The 21,183-nt window shown below is 48.5% G+C and overlaps 1 protein-coding gene across 1 annotated transcript in view; it reads right to left on the reverse strand.

The window, feature by feature from the left end:
- GPC3 (glypican 3) overlaps window positions 1-21,183 on the reverse strand; it is a 138,702-nt gene that overhangs the window by 42,366 nt on the left and 75,153 nt on the right. Inside the window, exons 4-5 of the mRNA XM_064712586.1 lie at window positions 12,168-12,301; window positions 9,387-9,512 (exon numbers count right to left, since the gene is read on the reverse strand). Of these exons, the coding sequence (XP_064568656.1) occupies window positions 9,387-9,512; window positions 12,168-12,301 (260 nt within the window). The remainder of the gene's footprint in view (window positions 1-9,386; window positions 9,513-12,167; window positions 12,302-21,183) is intronic.

The following is a 21,183-nucleotide window of genomic DNA, read 5'->3' on the forward strand; positions in this document are numbered from 1 at the left end:
ACACCATCAATTTTCCTTCCTGCATTCATCTCCTACACATCATGTTTTCACCCAGCTCCCAGCACCAGCCCCAGTGGCTGCCTCCCTGTCTGTCAGCTCCCTGCTCCCCTCCCCAGCTCATCTTCCATCCTCAGCTGCCAGGCAAGCTCAGGCAATCACAGCCAGCCCATTTCTGATGGGTTTGGGGAGAAGTGGGACTTTAGCAGACTTTTAAAGAAGGGGAGGGAGACAGGAGGCATGGTGGGGCCAGCTCAGGGAGGATGCTTTGCTAGGGTGGAAAGCAAGAGGCATGAGGACATTTGGCCACAAGAGCTATCACAGCACACTGAGGGGCTTGGGGATACTCAGGGGCTTGGATTAAACTCTGCTTAAAGTCCAAACTAGAGGATGAGATCTACTCAGACATGTGAGGATGCAAAGGCAACCCCAGATCTACACTGGTGCAGCAGCAATATGCCCTAACCTGAAATACATCGTTTCATTACAGAACTGAGGCAGATTTCCACTGCAAGGCCTTCTCAGAGCAGGAGTTCTATGTACAGGAGCTCTCTGCACCTCCAGCTGGTCCCCAACACAAGGCATTCCCCACATGCATCCCCATTAATGGCTGGCAGCCCTGCCAGATGTGGCACTGAAGAGATGACACAGGAGCAAGGACAGGAGAAGGGGGGTGTTTGTGCCTACAGCACAGGACACACACCTGTGTATACATATATTCCTTTTCCAGGCAATAGCAGCATTTCTAGGTACAGGCATCACAGATTCCTCAGCCTGGCTCTCCCAAGCCCCAGCTGCCTGCAGAGCCATCCCACCCTGCACTCCAGCACCAGCACAGCTCCAGCTCTGACCCCACACCCTGTCCCTGGGGCTCAGGACTCAACATTTAGCAAAATACCTTTTTTTAAATAGTTACCTTTTCCTGGGAAGCACAAACACGGCTATACCTGAGAAGCACTGGCTCCCATGTAGAAAAGCCCTCTCAGTGCAGCTGCAGGGTGGGTGCAGGGTGAGTGATGGGGAGAAGGGGCCAGGCTGGAGCCAGGCTGCAGCTGCCCCTGTGGCACAGCCCTGCAGGCTCCAGCACCATCTCGTGGGAAGAGGCTGCAGGCACAGACTTGCCCGGTACTGGAACTCGGGCTGAGCTTTTTTACATTCACCCTGCTGCTCCTTTGTCACACAGCCACTCAATGCCACCGTGCCGACCTGGCAAACACATCTGGAGACTGCGTGGAAACATCCACAGCACGCCTGAGTGTAAAGATGGCAAAGAAATTCCTGTCTTTGGTGTCACTGCAAATTTAATTCAAAACACTCCGAAGTGCATTGCTGAAAGGTCTCCTGTGGTTTCAGAGATTTAATCAGGAAACTCACACAGGTTTTAGCAAGAGCAGAACCAAGCCCACTTGGTGCATCCCTAAATTAATACAATCTCTCTCCTAAACAGTTTTATCCAAACAAACAATAGCTTGGGTTTGAGTGGGCGAAATCCCTTCTGAAATCCACGCAGCAGCTGCCAGAGAGGATTTCTGTAGCCTACACAAAGTGGTACAGGAGGGAGAAACACAGTACTACAGCAATATTACACTATAACTCCATGTCCAGAGACTGAAACTGCTCTCCAGAAGGTTCTGCTGGGGTTGTGAGGATCTCAGATCAACCTTCTCAGGGGAAAAAGTCTGCTAGAAAAGGAAGCAAACCTGAAAGCATCAGCAGAGGGACTTCTCCCTAAAACAGTGATGTTGGAGAAATGGAGTGTCAGTGTCACCTCCTAGTGCTTCCCACCTGGCCAGATACAAGACAATGTACCGAACCCAAAATAAACAATTTTCAACATTACACACACCATTTGGAGCAGCAAGACAATGGGCCCAGAGCTGCACATTTTTGAGCATGAACTGCAAAAAAGGAGATGCATGGAGACCTGCTACATCCCACCAGGCACAGCCATGGTCTGTGTGACTGGAGTGCTTTGGGGGACACTTTATCCAAGCTGAGACCTCCTGGTGTTCTCAGGCACAGGGGGACACCAGATCCCCTCAGCTGTGCCACTCTCTGCCCAGCACCAGCCTGAAGCGGCCACATTCAGTGGGATGCAGCCAACCAAAGGGTTAAAAGCTTTGAAATGCAGCTTCAGTGAGAGACCTGCATTCCTGAAATGCCAGAGAAGCTGGAAAAGGCAGCTGGCACCCCTCCCTGCAGGCCAGGCCGAGCAGCCTGCCCTTAATATGGCAGAGAGATGCCTTTGCAGACCCCAGCAAGCTGGGGGTCCCAGGACAGCACCCTCACAGGCTCCTCTGCATCCCCCCCAAGCTGGAGGGTTGATGGGCTCAGAGACAAAAAAGCCAAAGCACCCCCTTCCTCCCATGTTCTCCAATCAGTGCAGAAAAACAGAAATCTCTGAGCCATCTCAAGCTGTTTGCAGCTCATGCCAATAAACCAGCCCCTTCTGCAGGACACTTGTGCCACTCCATGAAACCATCTGGTGCCTCTGCCATGGGGACTTATACCAGCATGAAACAGCAAATATGCACAGAGGATAAGGCCCCCAGCCCAGTCCCTGGGGGTCTCTGTGCTGAAGGGGTATCAGTGTTGCAACATGAGCATGGTCTGGCTCACACTTGATAGGCAAAGCCCAAAATACTTTTCTCTTTGACGTGTCTCAACGTCAGCCAGCAGCATCTCCTTGCCTGGGCTCCCTGGGTATGGGCTCCTGCTGGGGATGTGGCATTTTCCAAACACAAATGTCACATTGTTAAATGTGCTGATAAGCACCCCTCATCAAAAATGGCTTTAAAGACAACCAGCTTATGAAAACACCAATAATCTGAAGTTTTCTGTGGAGAGAGTACAACTGCAGACCCTTCCTGCTGCTTCTCATCCACCAGACATACATGCCCCAAGTATACTGTCAAATTGAGGGATTTCCCTCTCCCTTCCTCTCCACCATCCACAAATGTCTCCTGTGAATGTTTGGTCTTTCCAGCCCAAATGCAGCTCATTCCAAGCTTCATTTCAGAGCAAAGAAGCCAAGATGACAAATGTTATTTAAATACATGGCAATGAGTGTAAGATGTGTGTTCATCCTACTGAGTCCTGCTAGGCTTTGAGGTGAGTTACTGCAATGCCTGACAAGTGATTTAAAGAAAGTAATCCTGAAAGTCAAACATAAAGAATTACACCTTTTAGAAAAAGGAAAGGAAAGTATGTCATTCAAATAACAATTAATTCATGCCCGCCTTCCAGCTGCAAATTATTTATTCAAATGTATCTCCAGTTTAAATAGCACAGTATCCCTCCCAGGCTCTCCCTCTGCTGTGTTCACTGAATTACACCTGTCAGAGAGAGAGGGTGGGGGACAAACACAACACAGACACAACACAACACAGAGGTTTCAGTGCACAAGAGTTGGTAACTGAGTTTGAGAGAGCAACATTCCCCCTCAGACCCCCAGAGCTGCTCTGCATTTCAGGATGTGACTTACTACAGATCATGTGGACTGCTGACATCGAGTCCTTACCACACAGGAGGCAAAAGAAATGAAAAAGGAGAGAAAGGGAAGAAAAGTTCTGTCATCCCTGCACTCTTTTCATGAACCCAGCCCTTACCTCCAGCTGGTTTTCAAGGGTCAGTAAAAGTGGTACAAGTGGTGAAGCCACTGAACATTTTACTCTCTGACCCTGCTAACTTCTGGTTTAGTGAGACAACCTCAGTGTCACATCAGCAGTGGGGGCCAAAAGATTTGAAAATCTGTTTCCAACCCATTCCTCCTGCCCTGCAGTCAGGGTGCAGCTCCTGGATGTGCCACAAGCCTCCAAGAAGAGGTGACAATTCTTTCCCTGACAGTTTCCTCCGTAATAACAGATGGTCCAGAGACATCTGGTCAGTCCCACCCCATCTCAAACACAGCTGGTGTGGGGTGCAGGTCCCCCCAGCTCTTCTCTTCCATATGGGCTGTGTGTCCCCTCTATCCCATGGCCAAATACAGGCATCTGTTTCATGGGAGTGCAAGAAGAGGGGAGAGGTGGGTGTATGGCTCTCAGGTGCCTTCCTGGCTTTGTTTGCTTGCTTGCAGAGAGTCCAGGCAGTCCCTGCAGAGCTCGAGATGCCGCAGCCAATTTACACCAGCAGCAGCTCCAAACAAGCTGCTTCAAAAGCTTTCAGGAGGATCCAACACTCTCAGTGGGGAGTGTTCTCACCTAACTAAAAAGGAACCATTTTCTGCTGGATTTCCAAATATCAACACCTGGAAGGCTCAGAGAGCCCCCTCAGATCCTGCTGTGTCAGTTCCCTGCCCAGAGAAGTTCTGCTCCCTCCCAGCTGCCCACACAAAGCTCTGCAGCAGTGAGAGGGCTGCAGAGGATGCCTTGGTCATAAACCTGAGGTCTCAGGTAATCACTTGGCTCTGGAGATGGGACTTCAGAAGGAACAGCAAAAACTGTAATGTTCATAACAAAACAATGGGAGCTGATAGCCTGAAGTCTCCCTCTATTCTTATTTCAGTTCAAGACAGATTATGGAAAAACAGGCTAAACCTGAGACCAAGAAGCACGACAGAGGAAGATTCATTATCTTCTTTTCTGAAATACTCTGGAAGCTATCATGGCCACTCAATAACCCACTGAATTTGCCTACTATCCCTTCATTATAGCTTATACTTGCTACAAAGCTGTGTTTTATAGGCTTGAAAAGTTACACAGCCCCCTCTTTGGGGATTCCATTGGATCAGATATTTTGCAGCACTGCCAGAAATAACCAAACCCTTCATGAACTAAAGGGTTATTGCTGGCATGGAATTTCCTTTGTTCCAATTACAGAATCTCATTTTTCTGTCTTGCTTCCAATTGTGCTTTCATTGTTTATGATTTGTATGATTAAAACAAACCACAGCACGCTGGCAACAGCAGGGAAATATGAGACTTCTAGCTTGAAGAAGAGAATCTGGCAAGGTGCTAAAAATATATTAATTTTGAATTGGTACAAAGAAAACAAGAGTTATGCTGGTGATTTAGATTAATGTTTGTCTTGAGAAATTTGGAAATGGAATCTAACAGCAAGGCTTAATGTGCTTACAAGTTTTGCAGTGGGCAGATGTTGCTGTCAGTCTATTCAGAACAGCTTCAAAACAATATTCTCATGTAAGCAGATTGCTAAACTCTGAGAATCTAGATTTAATAGGCTTTCAGTATTAAATGCTGCAAAACCCTGATACTATATATAAAGTTTGAATCACCTTTCAGATTCCAGCGCTGAGCTCCCATAGAAACTGAGGTGAGTTTGGTATCTCAACACCTCCTTGACTTAAGCTGAAGGCTTTAAATGAGCTAATTACTCAGTCAGGACTTGGTGATAAGAATCAACCTCTGTTTTTTTCCTGCTTGGGATGGAGATAAGGATAAGAGAGGTGGGACAACATTTCACCACCTAACAGCACCAGCAGCAGGTCTGTGAGAGGATGGGGATGAAGACAGAGGAAAGGAAGAGAATCACAGGCTTAAGCTGTTGCAAACCCACCATGCCTACATGTCTGTCTCAGGAAATGCCTGGAACTGAGCCCAGGAAAGCTGCAAAGAGGTGCACAGGGATGCACAGAGACAGATCCAGCAGGTCTGGTCTCCAGCTACCACAAACACCAAGCACTGTGACCCTCAACAAGCTCTTTGCAAGTGCTGAAATGTGCCACTTGTGGTTTTTGCTATAAACCTTTGTGGTGTCCCATAAAAGCACAGTGTGTTTTTACACACTCTGAAAAGTGTGAAAAGCAGGAATGTGTTGCCTTTTATTTTTTCTTCCCACTTTGGCTCATGTTCTTCAACCATGCAAAAGTACAGCAAAAGGCACTGCTCTGCATTACAGAAAAATCAACCTTTCCTGTGTGGTTACCACTGTTTGCAAGCAGTCATTTCAAGGCACCATGTCCCTAAATCCACAATAGGGATGGCAATCAAACTATCAACCCACAGATCAAACCTTGGGAAGGAGATGAATTCTTGCCATTAGATGGTCCAATGGAGAGAAGCAAATGATCACAAAGTAAGATTCAGTTTAAAAAAACCAAGGGATTAAAAGCAGGATAAAATATTCCAGCCTGCTGCTTTGCACTGGAGCCCCAAACTGACAGAGGCTTAAGGGCAAGGAGGAAACAGAGGATGGTTCAAAGCTCAAACTGGGAAGTGAGACCCAGTGGAAATACACTGAGCACATCCAGTCCATGGGGAGGAGAGAAACTCTCATTGCCTGTGGGTAACAAAGCACTGGGATAAACAGGACAGAGCAAATACCAAGCCAGAAAAACCACAGGAGGGGGAGGACTGCAGAGTGCAGAAGGGACTGCTTCCACATACATTGCTGTATTATCCAGTCCTTGGGTGCACTGGCAAGGACTGTGAAGTTGCTGTTCCAGGCTTGATTTAATGTGTTATAGGAAAAGGGCTTAGAATAACTAACAGATTTTGTCATGACAGGGAGGTCTGGAAATAGATAAATCAGTAGGGCTCTATTCTAACTTAATGAACACTCAGGTACCACATTAGAAATTCCAGGTGTAAACAGCCACAATCCCTACAAGAACACAATCAAATCCTGGACATGCTCACACAGATGCTTACACTGACCTTACAGACCCAACAATGGTCAAACAGCTTTATCCACTGCCCACACAGCACCATGGAAACACATGGAAGCACAAGATCCAGCCAACCACTGCTCTGCCCTGGTCTCCATCTGAGCAGCAGATTCAGCAGGAGCTTTCTAGTTTATCCAGGAACCCAGGGATTGTTCATGCCCTGCTGTGCTGTCCCTCCAACAGAGACCAGGGCTGAAGTCTCTCATGATGACCAGGGCTTGTGAAGGTGAGGCTGCTCCTGTCTGTCTACAAAGGGTCTCACCCACCCAGTCTGCCAGGTGGGGTGGCCTGAAGCAGAGCAGGACTATAACATCACCTGTCTCTGCCCTCCCTTTAATCCTGACCCCAAAGCCCTTGGTCAGCTCCTCATCCATCCCCAGGAGGAACCCCAGGCACTCCAGCTGGACATGGACACCCCATCCTTGGCTCCCCTGAGCTGGTCACTGACAAACACCCCATCCTTAGCTCCCCTGCTTGTCCTTTCACAGAGCCTGTGCCCCTCCATGCCAACACTCCAGCCACAGGAACAGGAACCATCCCTCCATGTCTCCTCCATCCTTCTTCCTGGCAGCCACCACACGTGTGGGACAAGTACCAGGACAGCACCCTGAAATTAATACCAGGTATTCAAACCACACCAAACTTCTTGCAAAAGTGGCAAGATGGAGTCTGATCAGCAACAGGCAAACACCAGTTCAGCAGGAGAAGAGAATTCCTCCAGTACATAACACACGTTCTCAGAATAGCTCGAGTAAGAGCTGCTACACCACGAACAGATGCTTGGCTCCCTCTTGGGGAGAACACTGAAATAAAGGAACTGGCAGCTTGGGGTACTCCAGCACTGTTACCTCACATGCTCCTGATTTTCAGGAATCCTCCCAGACACTCTAAGAGAGATGCCAAGCTGAGAAATCAAAGCACATGAAGCAGCCAGTAGAGATCATTTTAACTACATTTTAACTACATCTTTCTATTTGAAACATTCTGCAAGTGGCTCCTGGGAGAAGAGCACCCTTGACCATTATCTTAGCTCAGCTTTATTTAGCTGAAGTCTCCCTGCTCACAGCAAAAATCTCTAACATGTGTAAGGGAACTGTTTCCAATATTTCATAGGAGCTGGCAGAGATGGTGATATCTGTGCAACAGATCAGAGGGGGCAAGCAAAGGAGTGGAAAGGCACAGTAGAGGATTTATTCCTTAACTCAGCAGCCAGGGGCTGAAATCTTGGTGCCCCCTTCATGCACACAGACTTTATCCTCTCCCTGCCTTGCCCCCTGCATGCCATGGCACCTACAGGACGTGCCATGCTGTGCCCAGGATGGTCCCCTGGTACTCTTAGCAGAAAGCTGAAGGCCATCTGTCACCTGAAGTCATGCTGGATCTGCAAACAGCTCTGAACTTACATTTGCAGGACGATCTGGACTCAGCACCCTTCCACTGCCACCACCTCCCCCAGCTGTGACATCAGCAGGATCCAGACCAAAGGATGCACACCAAGGCTGTGACCCCAGGGAATTGCTGTAGACAACACCTCACCCCAGCTCCCCCTCTCCAGAGCTGCAGTGTTTATAGCCCTGCTTTAGAAGTTTTAATTAACAATCAGTGAGATAATACTGAAATAATCTTTCTCTTTCTAATTGAATGTCTCAGGCATGGAAGCACAAGATTTTCCAGAAATAAGTACCAATAGAGGACACATTTCTCCTTAGGCAACCTTAGTACATTTTACTAAGCCTGTGATCTTAGATGTTGAGTCTTTTTTTTTTTTTTTTTCAAATAGAGTTTGATGCTATTTTGGTCTATTCACTGTTTCAGGTCAGTATTGCAAGTACAGGCTAATTACCACCTGAAGTTACTGATCAAGAAGTCATAATTAATATCTCAACATTTCACCACTTCCTGATCTTATTTCTATTTCTTCCCTTATGCAAACTACTTAATAGCAAAGGATGCTTTGCAAAGTAGACTGATTAGAGGAGATTTATGTATAATTATAAAAAAACATTTCCAAGTCCTATTTCCACATTATTTAACATTCCCAAGGGGCATTTTTTACAAGAAAAATCTCCATTTCTATTAACACTTCCTTCCTCTTTATGGTATGAATGCTGCATTGCCTGCCCCTGTTAACCTCAATTATCATCAGTATGAAATGGTGAGTGGGGCAGGGCAAAGCAGCCACAAGCTGCACCTTGGTGGGAATGGCTCCATGCAGAGAGGACAGCCAGGACTCGGTCACAGGGCAGCAGTGGCACCACCAGAGCTCAGTGGTTCTCACCTCCTCCAGCTGAGAGCCACAGCAAGGAGAAATCCAACAAGGGAGCCTTCCTTGGCCCTCCCTGGATGGGGCAGGGCATGCCAACCACACTGTCCTGCTATCAGGGCACTAAACCTGGCTGGAGACATCCCCAGCCCCTGCAGTGCACAGGGACAATGCCCTTGCTGCTGCTCCAGAGCAGTGTGGGGCACTCTCCCATGGGAGCAGGGTCCAACTGCTGCTGCTCTCCTGTCTCTGCCCACCCTGACCAAATCCCACCATGGATGCAGAGTTTTCACTACGCAGAAGTTTCAGTGGAGGGCAGCACACAACCACTTGTGTCTGTGCAGACCTCACACATCCCTGTGAGCTGCAGCACTGCTGGACTCTTGCTCTGCTCAAAGACCCTGAGGGAGCAAGGCATGCCCTGTTCAGACTGCTCCTGTGCCTGGTTAACACAAAATGAGCAGGATGGAGGAGAAGGAGGGCAAGGGAGATGAGATTCACCTCTCCACGACTTCTTGTCCATTCCAGCAAAGGGTGTCATTGTGAACAGCAGAGCTGTGGCTGCAGATGTACTCTGGCAAGCTGCTGTAAAAACTGCTGTGGGACTTCAGCTTTGCAATCAGCTCCCTGGAAGAAAGGGACAGAAAAGGGTGCTCAGTTAAAAGAAGAAAAGAGGAGGTTGGTGCATTTTAACCAGTGAAGGTTCCCACACAAACACAACATTAAACAGCTAGGTGCAAACAAACCATGAACCATCAGTAGCTCTTTCTGTTTTTCCTTGATGTTATTCAGTCAAAGCTGAGCCCATGTTTTCCAGGTCAAAACTGCTGGTGATGGGGAGGGATGTGGGGGCAGCAGAAGCTCAGCCCAACTGTGCACCAGGCAGAAGTCAGGCACAGTCTCTGCACTCCCACAGCACCCAAGGAAAGGTGCCAGTGGCTCAGGCCACACATCCATGGGGTACCTCTGAGCAGCAAGGGCTCAGGCTTTAGTGTCCCCTCTGCTTTGCAGAAGGCAACAGAAGCCCTTCAGGGGCTGTTTCTGGCTGACACTGGCCATCCAACATTGCTGCCAGGGCAGGTGGCATTTTTGGTGGCAGACCAGAGCTGTCATTCTCAGCACAGACCTGCACACATGGCTAAGGCTATGTTTCATACTGCACTATCAAAGGGACACAATTTCAAGGGATGCACTGGGTTGGCCAAGGGGTCACAGTCTGCATTCAGAGGGGCAGGTGACGCCATCAAAATGGCTCTGCTGCAGGAAGCAGCAGGAGCTGCAGGAGCAGAGCGTGCACCAACAGAGGGGATGTGAATCAGACTGCATCCCAAGCCTGAGCCCTCCCTCCCAGCAACAAGGATCTCCAGCTGGTCACCTGCAGTGGGCCAGAGGGCCCAAACACAAGCTGACCATGGGATCCCTGATGTTTCCAGAGATGTGACAGAGACACTGGAGTGGGATGTGACATCCCCCCAGCCTAGGTCTGATCCCTCAGGGACACTCAACAGCTGTCACCAGGGAATAGCAGCACACATTATTAGGTAAATAGCACCAAAAGTAAGATAACATGCATAGCAGGGACTGGAGGCAGTAAGGCTTGGCCTCACAGTCATCTTGTTTGGTTTCAGCACATTTCCCGCTTTGGCAAGGGGGTTTTGCTCACCTCCTTGCTCCCTGGGAGGAATGATGAGGAATTAGCACCTGGAGCAGGGAGCACTCTGGGGCATCCCTGGGTGCTGTCCAGGGGTTATCCGTGCCCTGCCAGCTGTGGGGAGCTGCCCTGCAGCCTCAGGCAGTTTGGTGTGCAGGGAGTGTCCAGCTCCCTCATCCCTCCTTGCTTGGGATGCCGTGGGGTTCCCTCTCCAGGCACAGCCCGCGACAGCCAGCTGGGGGCAGGCGACACCAGCACAAGGAAGGCTCTGGGCTGTGCTCTGCGCTGCTTTTCCCTGCCTCGGAGCCCGTTCCTGCCGTGAGGGGCTGGCACAGCCCGTGGGGACAGCCACAGCCGGGCAGCAAGGGGGTCCCTGCCTCTGACCACCCACCATCCCACCCACCTTCCCGTCTGTCACTGCCCAGGCAAACGAACAGCTCTGTCTGATGAGCCAATGCCCCTCCAAAGGGTGAGAATTCAGCCCACAGCCCCTGCACAATCCAAGGGATGCTTCAGGCAGTCACCTCCTGTGTGAACCACCTCCTACCTCCATCTCCTGCACTAACAGCGGGGGGAGATCCAACCAACACTAGGAAAGCCAAATGAGGTGACACCTGGATCATCAGCTGTGGCAAACCCCAGGCAGAAGCCTCACTGCCCATGGCACTCAGCTCTCACATCCCAGGCACTGCCTTGTGCCACAAAGCCCAGCAGAGCTGGGAGAGCAGCAGAAGGAAACGCTCCTGGGGAGCAAAGCTCCTGCAGGGCAGGGAGGAACCCTCCATATCTGCAGCTATGAACCCATGTCATTCATCTCAGCAGATTTCATGAGCCTTCAGAGTCTTCAAAGGACATCTCTGTCAGAGCCTGGGCTGTGTAACCTCGACGTGTTGAGACAAGGGAGGAATGCAAGCCCTGGTGCTGTATCTCATGGGAACAGTGTCAAGAATGTGGCCCTGTTAGTCTTCAGAGAGAAATCCACCCAAATTAGTCTATTGCCAGCTTCAAAAATTGCCCAGCTTGCTTGTTTCACTTCTGTAGGGATTTTTCTTTTATTCAAGACAGAAGTAAAGGCACTGTGTATCCCTGGGTGTGTTTTCAGATCCAGAGGGGAGATGCTACTCCCTGACACATCACTGTGAACCCACTTAATTACAGCTTTTACCTACACAGGGAAGGAAGCACAAGGTGCAGTGCAGCAGTGGAGGCACCTGCTTCCTTTGAAAATATTCAGTAAAAGGCTGTTAACATCTCTGAACTACCACAAAACACTACACAAAAAGCATGAAACAGATTCCCCCTTCCTACACATGGTGTAACATAACAATTCAATCTGGAGTGACCATTTCTATCTGTAACTACACCTGTGAGTATTTCAGACACTATAACAGAGCCCAAGAAACCCAGACAAGGCATTTGGTGTATTAACCTGGGTGCAGTAGGTGAGAAAACCCATGTGGACACCTCATTGCACTTCAGAGCCTGCCACAGAGCAGCTCTGATGCTCAGAGCCAGATTTATGAGTAGGGGAAATAAGGAGCTTTTCCATCTGCTTCCACAGGGCCATTCCATCTGGTGGCTGCTCCTGCAGCCCATCCAGCAGGCACCACGCTCAGCCTGAGCATTCTCACCTCCTCCTGCTTGACAAGGTTTCTTCTTGCTCCACGTGAGTCACTCTCAGGACTTTCCTGTCAATGAAAAGGTCCTCTGGATAAGGAGCTGATCGAGTCTGCCTCTGCTGGGCATGGCCACACATCCTGCTGATCTGGAAACACAAACACAGCAGTGAGAGAAGTGCTGGGACTGCAGGCATCAGCTGAGATGCACACTGGCACCTGCACATGAGCTCATATTGTCCTGTCATCTCCATCTTGCTCAGAGCTCAGCAAGCACCTGAAAGCAAAATTCTGTCCTAAGGTTACAACCTGGCTTTTGTATAAAAGGGGAAGGAATGCAGAAGGTTCAGGTAAAATGTCATTGAACTGTTCCTGTGTTTACCAAAACCCCTGAGCTGCAGGTGGGACAGGCAAATCTTCCTGTCAAGTTAAACTTAGGCTGGCAGGAGGGGGCTTGAGATGTTCCCTGCTCCTTCCTTCCTGAACACCCCAGCATCTCTAGACTCTGCACTCTATCTCTCTAGTCAGACTTTTAGGAAACACCTCACCTCTGAAGGAAAATCCCTGGTTCTGCACCTTGAGGTAGCTCGGCATCTGCACAGACTGCACTGCAGGCGCCCAGGGATGAGCCCCATACACATCACTACTAATTAAAAACCCAGGCCCTAAAATACAGCAAGCACTGGGGCCACAGCCCAGTCATGTTGTGGGAGGCCCTGATTAACAGGGCTCTGCTTATGGCACAAATTAGCTCATTAGCATACAGATTATTTGGGAACTGCCTGCAGCATCGAGGGAAGGAATCCAAAGCGCCTCATTCAAGCTCCCTTGCATGGCCACTGTCCCGAGACCCAGCCAGCAGTGCCCACTGCTGCAGTCCCTGCTGTAGGCCACCATTTCCTTCTCTGGGACACTACCAAGGCCTATCTGTCTCCCTGTGGCACCACTGCCACTGTCAAAGTCTCCTTTTGATCCACCCTGTGCTGCTCTTGCAGGACTCACCCATGCTGGCCTGTGAAAGGAGCTTGGCTGATTGCTGGGACCATGAAAACACCACAGCCAGCACCACCCTTACTCTCTCTGAGCCTCATCCCACCACCCACATCAGGCTTGGGACCAGCCAGCCATCCATGAAATGCCCATTCCTTGCAGCACCTCATTTATCTCCACACCACATCGAATCAAGGCAATCCCAGGGAGCTGCACACCAGAGGTTAAAAGCATTCCTGCCACCCAAAGCTAGAAGCATCTGAGGTGTAAAGAGAGGAGATTAATTCTGTTCTATTACATCCTACATTTGGGTGGGCAAATAAATTAGTAATGTCACCTCTTGCATTATCAAGAGCAGCAGAGTTTGTTTGCTCAGGCTGCCGTACAACAAAGAGTAAAACAGAAACCTCCTGGGAGTTGGGCTCTGCAGTTTCTGTTCTCATCATGGTGGGAAGAGATGCTGCCACCAGTCCCTCTGCACCTGCAGTTTCCTCTGCCAAAGCAGTTGCTCCTGCAGCTGCCAGGGGAGCAGTTTCTGCAGCACCTTACCTGGTTTTTCCTCTTGTATCCTCCCTTGGCTGTGCCTCCTCTCTGCCTTGCCAAAACCAAGTTTTGCATAAGAATGTATCAGCCCTACTGCCCTTCTTAAATCACTTGGCAGGCTTCATAAATAGAGAGAGGAAGGGATTCAGAAAATGGATCACATTTTGGACTGTTTTCTTTGCCTTTCGGGCTTTCTGTTAGCACTCATAATGTTTACAGGTAGTCCCCTGATGCAAGCAGACAGGAATAGGAGGAAACCACAGGCCAGCAGGAGAGCTGGAGAAGGGCATTTGGGATCTGAGACCCACCCACTGTGGAATGGGGGATGTCCCATGCCCTCTCTATACTGGCTGGTGCCACTGTCCCTGCAAAGGGCAGACCCACAGGGCAGTGTCAGGATGCTCAGGGGTCTCAGTGAGTTTTTCCTCTGCCCAAGTCAGAGATGAGACCTGCCATGAAACCTCCTCCAGGGAAACACAAGATACACAAAAGCTCCAGGACAGGGGGTACAGAGGAAGCAGTGCCACAAAGCAGCATCACTGCACTCAGGCTCTGAATGGACACATGAAGTGGAGGAGAGGGAAAAGGTTGGACACTTTAGGCTGCCATTTGTGATGACTCCCTTTGATTCTCCCCAGCTCTGCGAAAATCCCCCCAATCCCTTTCCAAAGCCCAGTTTTCAGCTGGCAAAACCTATCAAACCCTGAGAGAAGAGCAAGTCCAGAATCAAGGCTTCTTCCCAAGGATGCAGAGAGGCACTGAATGGGAGGGGAGGGTCAGAGTGACTGTGAACAATGGCAGCACCTGAGAGCCTTCAAACAGCAGAGGGACCCAGCAAGGTGGGGATGGGGGACGCAGCAAAGTGGGGATGCTTCATTTGCCACCCAGCAAGGTGGGGATGCTTCATCTGCCACCAGCACTGCAGAGAGCTCAGCCCCTCTGCTCCCAAGCCCAGCTCAGGAGCTTGGCTCAGCTGCATCCTCACAGCCCCACACAGCACCTGGGTACCAAGGCTCCAAGATTCATTGAATGAATAAGGCTGGAAAAGAATTCTACAATCATCCAGTTCAATGGTTGATCATCAATCCAAATCACTGATCACCCAGTCCAGCCATCCCTCCTGTGTGGGATGAAACCACAAACAGCATTGTGCTAGCTGTGACACGGGACAGCAGATGAAATCTTTGCAGATAGAAGGATGCACTGCTCAAACTTTCCACCAAGTTTTTACTTATTTATTTATTCAAGCACTAACTAACCTGCTCAGGAAAACACCCCAGCCCTGCAGCCCATCTTGTGAAGTCACAGTGAAATGGTTGTCACCCCTTAGTCAAACAAAAACCCGGCTGAAATTTGAACTTTATTTTAAAGTGAGTGAAAGTAGAAGTAACAGATTGCCTGCTCATTTGCAGGGGCAGCATCGTGTGTGCTTTTTGGGGGAGGGAAGGATTTCACAAACCATCTGCCAGAGTCTGCTGGGCCACAAGCAGTCCGAGGACAACAGCTCAGAAATCCTGTTTCAATCTTTCCTTCGTTTTGTGTCCACACTACAGGCTCAGGAACACATGGACACAGCTCCCCCGTCTCTTCCTAACCATTGCCATTTTAAAGCAGGCTCCAAAAAGAAAAGAAAAATGCCACTATAGGGCAGTAAGAGAAGAGATAGATACAAGCTCAGACCTTGAGGAGAAACAAGTGTGATGATTCAGCTCTTCAGGTATTGCTTGCTCTGGGAGGAGCAAGGACAGAGAGCTCCTCAGCACTGTGGTGTGTCTGCAAGAGGGAGCAAAAGGAAGGGAGCATCTCTAACCCAGTTGCCAAACTTGTATCAAGCAACAGAGTTTAACAAGTGGTTTCTTTCCAACACACAGAAATATGTGAAATTCAAAGCAAATTGACAGAACAGAACCACTGGCTCTTCTCCTTGGCCTCCCCATGCTACCAGGGGGATGGTAAATATACACCAGCCCTTATCTAAAGTACAGTCAGTGCAAGAGCTCTGCCTTAATGCAGAATAGGCTGAAGTTTGACACATTAAGCCACAAAAAAATGACAAAGTAAATCAAATGCCAGAGTGTTTTTTAGTCAACAGGAGTTGGACTTTATCTGCCAAGGACACCAGGCAAGAAAAACCTTCCCAAAGCCCTGAGCTTTTACAAACCCCCAAAGCCACCAGCACTGTAAGAGCCCATGCAAAACTACCCTGCCCCAGCTCATTAACAAACTCACTAATTACCTGATTTAATTAGCCTCCTCCATGAGGAGTGTGACCCAGGCCACGAGGGGAACACTTTGCCTTCTGAGGAGACCACAACCCCTGCTCCAGCTCTTCACTGCAGCCCCAGGAGGTGCCAGAGCCGGGCTGGGCAGTGCCCGGGGGCAGCAGCTGCTCCCAACACCCGGGGCTGCAGCTGTGATGGCTCAGCTTTAGAGGGAACATTGGCTCAGCTTTAGGGGGAACACTGATCTGAGAGGAGCACAGGGACAAGGCTAATGGAGCAGCACCAGCAGCCCACTGTAAGGCTTCCCCATTAATTTAAGACAAGAGGTGCCTGAGGACTGCAGGGATAAGATTTGCTACAGCTGAGCTGATGGATGGGTGTAAAGCACAGCACTGATCCACGTGGGTACCTGCCAGCCCATGGACACCGGAATTGTTGGGGTTAATTAGCAAAGAAATAGTGATCACAGCAGCAGGTTCTGTGCAAAGCATCACAGCCCCCATGTAGCTGATGGAGGGCAGCTCCAGCCTGGCTATGGCAGGATGGCATCCCTGACACCACTGAGGCTCCTGCTGAGCCTGCTCTGCTGCTGGAACCCAGGATATTCTCCTGATTGCCCTGGAGGACTTGAGACCCTGGCAGGAGGCTCAGAGATCTTGGCACAGAGTCAACGACACCTGTGCCTTCCATTCTAACCCATGGAAACAATCACCAACTTTGCACAAAGAGTTACAAGCCAGAAGGGTTTGAGTAGAATGATGGTGAATTTACCACAGGGTGGAAAAGTAGAATTTGGGGGTTTTTAGAATGGGGGTTCAAGAGGCAAGATGGAGGAATCTGGGCGTGTCCTGTCTTTCTCCTTCTCATCCTCCATCTTCTGCTGTGATGGTGGCACTTCTGGATTGGTTTAGAGTAGAGACAGACTGTCTAACATAGGTGATAGGTATTGGAAAATTATTGTAAATAAACTACCTAAAGTTTTTAGTATAAAAAGGTCACACCACCTCAAGGGCAGGGACTGTGCCACAACCCAAACTGCTGGACAGATCTCATTGGGTCAGAAAGACAATGTATTGGATAAGAGCAAATAAACAACCTTGAAAATGAGAGCCAAGGAATCCCATCTTCTTTTTCGAGTGCGGGGCTGGGAAAAAGAGACTTTTTAATACCTCAGGAGCCATTCCAACAACTCAGAACCCAAAACTCTGCTGCCAAGGCACAAGGCCGTGTGGCCACATGGGGCAAAAACATCTTATCTTGCACATCAGCAGGAAATCCAGGGGTGAAAGGATTGGAAAGCAGCACACGGGGATCCTCAGTGCCAATCTGAGCTCTGCTTTTAAGAGTAAGAACATTTTAAAGGTAATTTTTTGATGATTTAGAAGAGGGGGGAAAAAGACAAAAAAAAGTAGCTAATCAGCTTCTCCTTGGAGAAGAAGGGATTGCATTAGACACTGCTGGATACCTGCTGCTGCCACTTCTCATTCAGCCTAGGAGCTCCACTCTGCTCTAAAGGAGAGTTTGCTCTATTTGACCTTTGCTTAAACTTTACATGGAGTTTCCATTTGTCTTTTCTATGAATTCTTCTGCTTATAGATTCATTCTCCAGGAAGACACAGTATTTTTTTTTTCCCCTCAAGGGGACGCCCTCATTTTTGAAGATTTCCTCCCACAATCTCTTTTGCTCTCTGGAGTTCACATAAGTCATTTTATACTTACTCATGGGTTTCCTTTGGGAGAAGCCACACATCAAACTGAAAAGAGATTAACTATTATAATTGATTTGAACACAGCTTCCGAAAGGGTGATTTGCTGCAGAATGCACAGAACATCAAGAGACCACAGATTTGCTGTCTTTGGAGGAACAAAGTGATGCCCACTAAACCCTGAGCATCCCTCAGTGATGGAGTCCAGTTTGACCAGTGAGGTTGAAAGCCTCAGGAAGGCAGCAGCTTGAATTGGTGCCTCTTCCCCAATTCTTTTTAACGACCTGCTCCACTACACATCACAAGTCTTATTAGCATTATAAAGATCGTATTTGTGCCCCGTTTATCTTCAAAGTCACCATAAAAGTGAACCTGAAGTCTATTACTCAAGTGCTGCTACAGAATTCCGCTTAATTAAATTCTAAAGGGCTTAAACCAAAAATATACATTGCGATGATGTGGGATAGAACATAAACTTTTTAATAGTAGTAACCAAGCACATTTACCATTTCTACAGGTGTAATAAAAATGCTAATATATGTTAATGTTTAGTCTGTGGTTAATGTTTTGTCTTGTTAATTTCCCCAGGGCTTTTATTACTGATTTAAATCTGCCACACTGCCCCAGTGATTGCATCGCCTTCCACAAACGGCGCCGCGCTCTCAAACCAACGCTGATTAACAGGAGTGCAGAAACATTTGGCTAGGACAAACACTCTTATTATATGCTTCTAATCATTAGATACATTTTGTCAGGAAGAAGGGAAGGAGACAATTCCCAGCTCCCCCACTCTTCTCACAGCAGAAAAATGTGATTATGGGCATAAAAATGAATTTACAAGCCTTTATCTTAGGAAGCACATCATTATTAACTAAGTAATGATTGTTCTTCTGGTTCCAGGCACTCAAGCAGAAAGAACAAACTGAGTATGGTAACACAGATGTCTTCAATGAACACTCCAACAAAATTCCTCATTAATGGAGTACTAAATGTTATTAATCAGCTCTATAGTATTACGATCTCCATTATTCAGACTGCAAGGATTACATAAGAAACAGCATCCTAACTCACTCATGCAGAGACAGGAATCAGAGGAAGTGACCTACTCTCCGTGCTGAGGAGAACGTTTAATAATGCATCACCCTTAAATAATGCAACGCTATAATGTGTAAAATGCACACAAACACTAATGCTTAAAATAACAGAGTGCCTGTCACACCAGTGCCCGCGGTGACGCCCAACACATGCTACAGACATGGGCTACAAACACCCAGGGACCCTGCAGCCACCAGACCAGGTTGTGCTGAAGGCCATCACCACCTGGCTTGAAGACCAGCTCCTTCAAGCTGCTACAGAACCACAGAGGCATTTTTCAAAGTAAATATAACTTAATTTTTCCTAGAATGGTTTGGGTTGGAAGGGACCTTAAAGATCTAGTTCTAAATCCTGACTGCCATCCTGCAAATAGAGGATCACAAAATACTTTGCAGAGTCATTGTCACAGCAGAAACACAGGGCCCTAGAGGACTGGTGGGACTGGTTCTCAGGGCAAGGAGCAGGATAAGCACCACACACAGCCACCTGTGTCAGTGTGACAGAGGTGACAGAGCAGCTGGCAGGTCTGACACACAGCATGGTTACACCATCACTCTGCCCCAGAGACTGCACAAGGGCGAGGGTGCACCAGCTCAGCAGCGAGGAGCACAAGAGACTTTTTATGGGTTCAGTCCTTGCTGCCAACTGCTGAAGCTGCAGGATTTCCACCTGCACATCCCCATGCTGCATTAGAGTTCTCATGCCTTAAATTGGAAAGAAACAACCACTGCAGCTCCAATCAGTGCTGCTGGTGGGCCACCAGCCTGTCCCCAGGAGGATGTGATGGCCAATGCACCACACAAGGCACCTCCACAGTGTCCCACCACGTCCCAACCCTTGCACTGCCCCAGCTTCTCCCAGCACAGGATGCCCTTTCTCTCAAAGGAACCGTGACCTCAGCTTGAGTCGAGCCCTTTCAAACCTACAGAAAATAATGCAAACAAGATGTTTCTTCTCTCTGGCGTCCCCAGCATGGAGTGTTTAATCCACCAAAGAAAGCAGCTTTGTGTTTCAGCAAAAGCCTGTTTATTGTTATTTATAGGTGGAGAGGAAGTCGGACTAAATGATCACAGTTGTTCCTTCTGTCTTTATAATCCATGACATATAATTAAGGCACAACTTCTCAAGTCAGTCTTTCTCTCCAGCATTTTGTTAATTCCATATTTAACAAAGAATTTGGTATTTCAGTTTGGATGGTTGGACCTCAGCAGCAAACCACAGGGCAGGCAGCTGTAGCACCAGCCAGGGCTCAGACCCAACCCAGCCAACCAACTGGGAGAGTCAAGAAAAAAGCATTTGCTTAATTTTTGGCACACACTTAAGCAGTTTTCCTATGTGCAGACATTTCCTGGAACAGGGCCCTGCAGCATACTAATGCACCATTATGGTTTTAACTTAGATCTGCGCAATCTGATATTTCTTAGACAACCAAACTAAGACTTTATTCTTGGAAGGAGAAGCCAGCCTTGCCTGGAGGGTGACAGCAGAGCAAAAGGGAAGATGGAGCAAAATCCAGAGAAACCCAGAACATGTTAGACTGGCTAAAGCCAGGTTGAGGAGCAGAAGGTGGCAGTAGCCAAAGTCCATCTCCTGGTGGAGCCCCATGTCCCCAGTGTGCTCCATGGCTGAGGAGGCAGCACAGAAAAGGGGGGGACCCTCTGAGAGCTGCTCCTGACCCCAGGCTGCTGCTCTGCCCCTGGGACTGACTCCCCAAGGAAGCTGAAGATGCTCCAAATTCAAACAGCTGATTTCAACATTAGCACTGACTCATCTCACCTGACAGAAAATCAGGACTCAAAGCAGCAGAGCCCACTTCTGCTAAGGATGCTAAATACAGTTTAATTATACAACTGCACTCCATGCATGCTCTAACACACAATTGCTGCTATGGATTCCTAGAAGACCCTCCTATTGCAGGCAATTAAATCTACCCCATCACAACAGGCTGGGAAACAAGGAATGGGCTTGAGGGATCACCAGTTTTTACCAAGATCTTAAAAAAACCCTCACTGGGCAAAGCCAGGCAGCAGGACAGCTCCAGGCAATCACCACGTGCTTGTTATTTTCCTTCCATGGGTTAATCGGTTTCCTTGGCAGATTTCTGTGGGTTTTAATGTTGCACTGTGTTTGTGCCTACGGCACTACACAAAGGAACAATCCCAGAGAAATAAATTCCTAGCAGCCTAATTTAGAGAGGAAAAACAGATACCTGCCATCAGTCTGGAACACAAGCCAGAGTCAGAGCCTGTAACAGGGTATTTAACAGCAGCCGTGTCAGCTGGGTTGCAAATGTGGTCAATACCTACCAGCCTCTCTTCCCCCCTGCAGCCATGAGCCCAGATTCAATTATTCTTTGAGAAATACTTTGTTAAATAATTAAAAAGTTACTGCATTACTTTTCCCTTTTTTTTTTTTCCCCTTAAACCAGACCGATTCAATTTTGGAAGTATAAAGCCATTATAATGTGTCAGCTAG

The sequence above is a fragment of the Zonotrichia leucophrys genome, chromosome 4A, assembly GCF_028769735.1.
Source record: "Zonotrichia leucophrys gambelii isolate GWCS_2022_RI chromosome 4A, RI_Zleu_2.0, whole genome shotgun sequence".
In the NCBI taxonomy this organism is placed as follows: Eukaryota; Metazoa; Chordata; class Aves; order Passeriformes; family Passerellidae; genus Zonotrichia; species Zonotrichia leucophrys.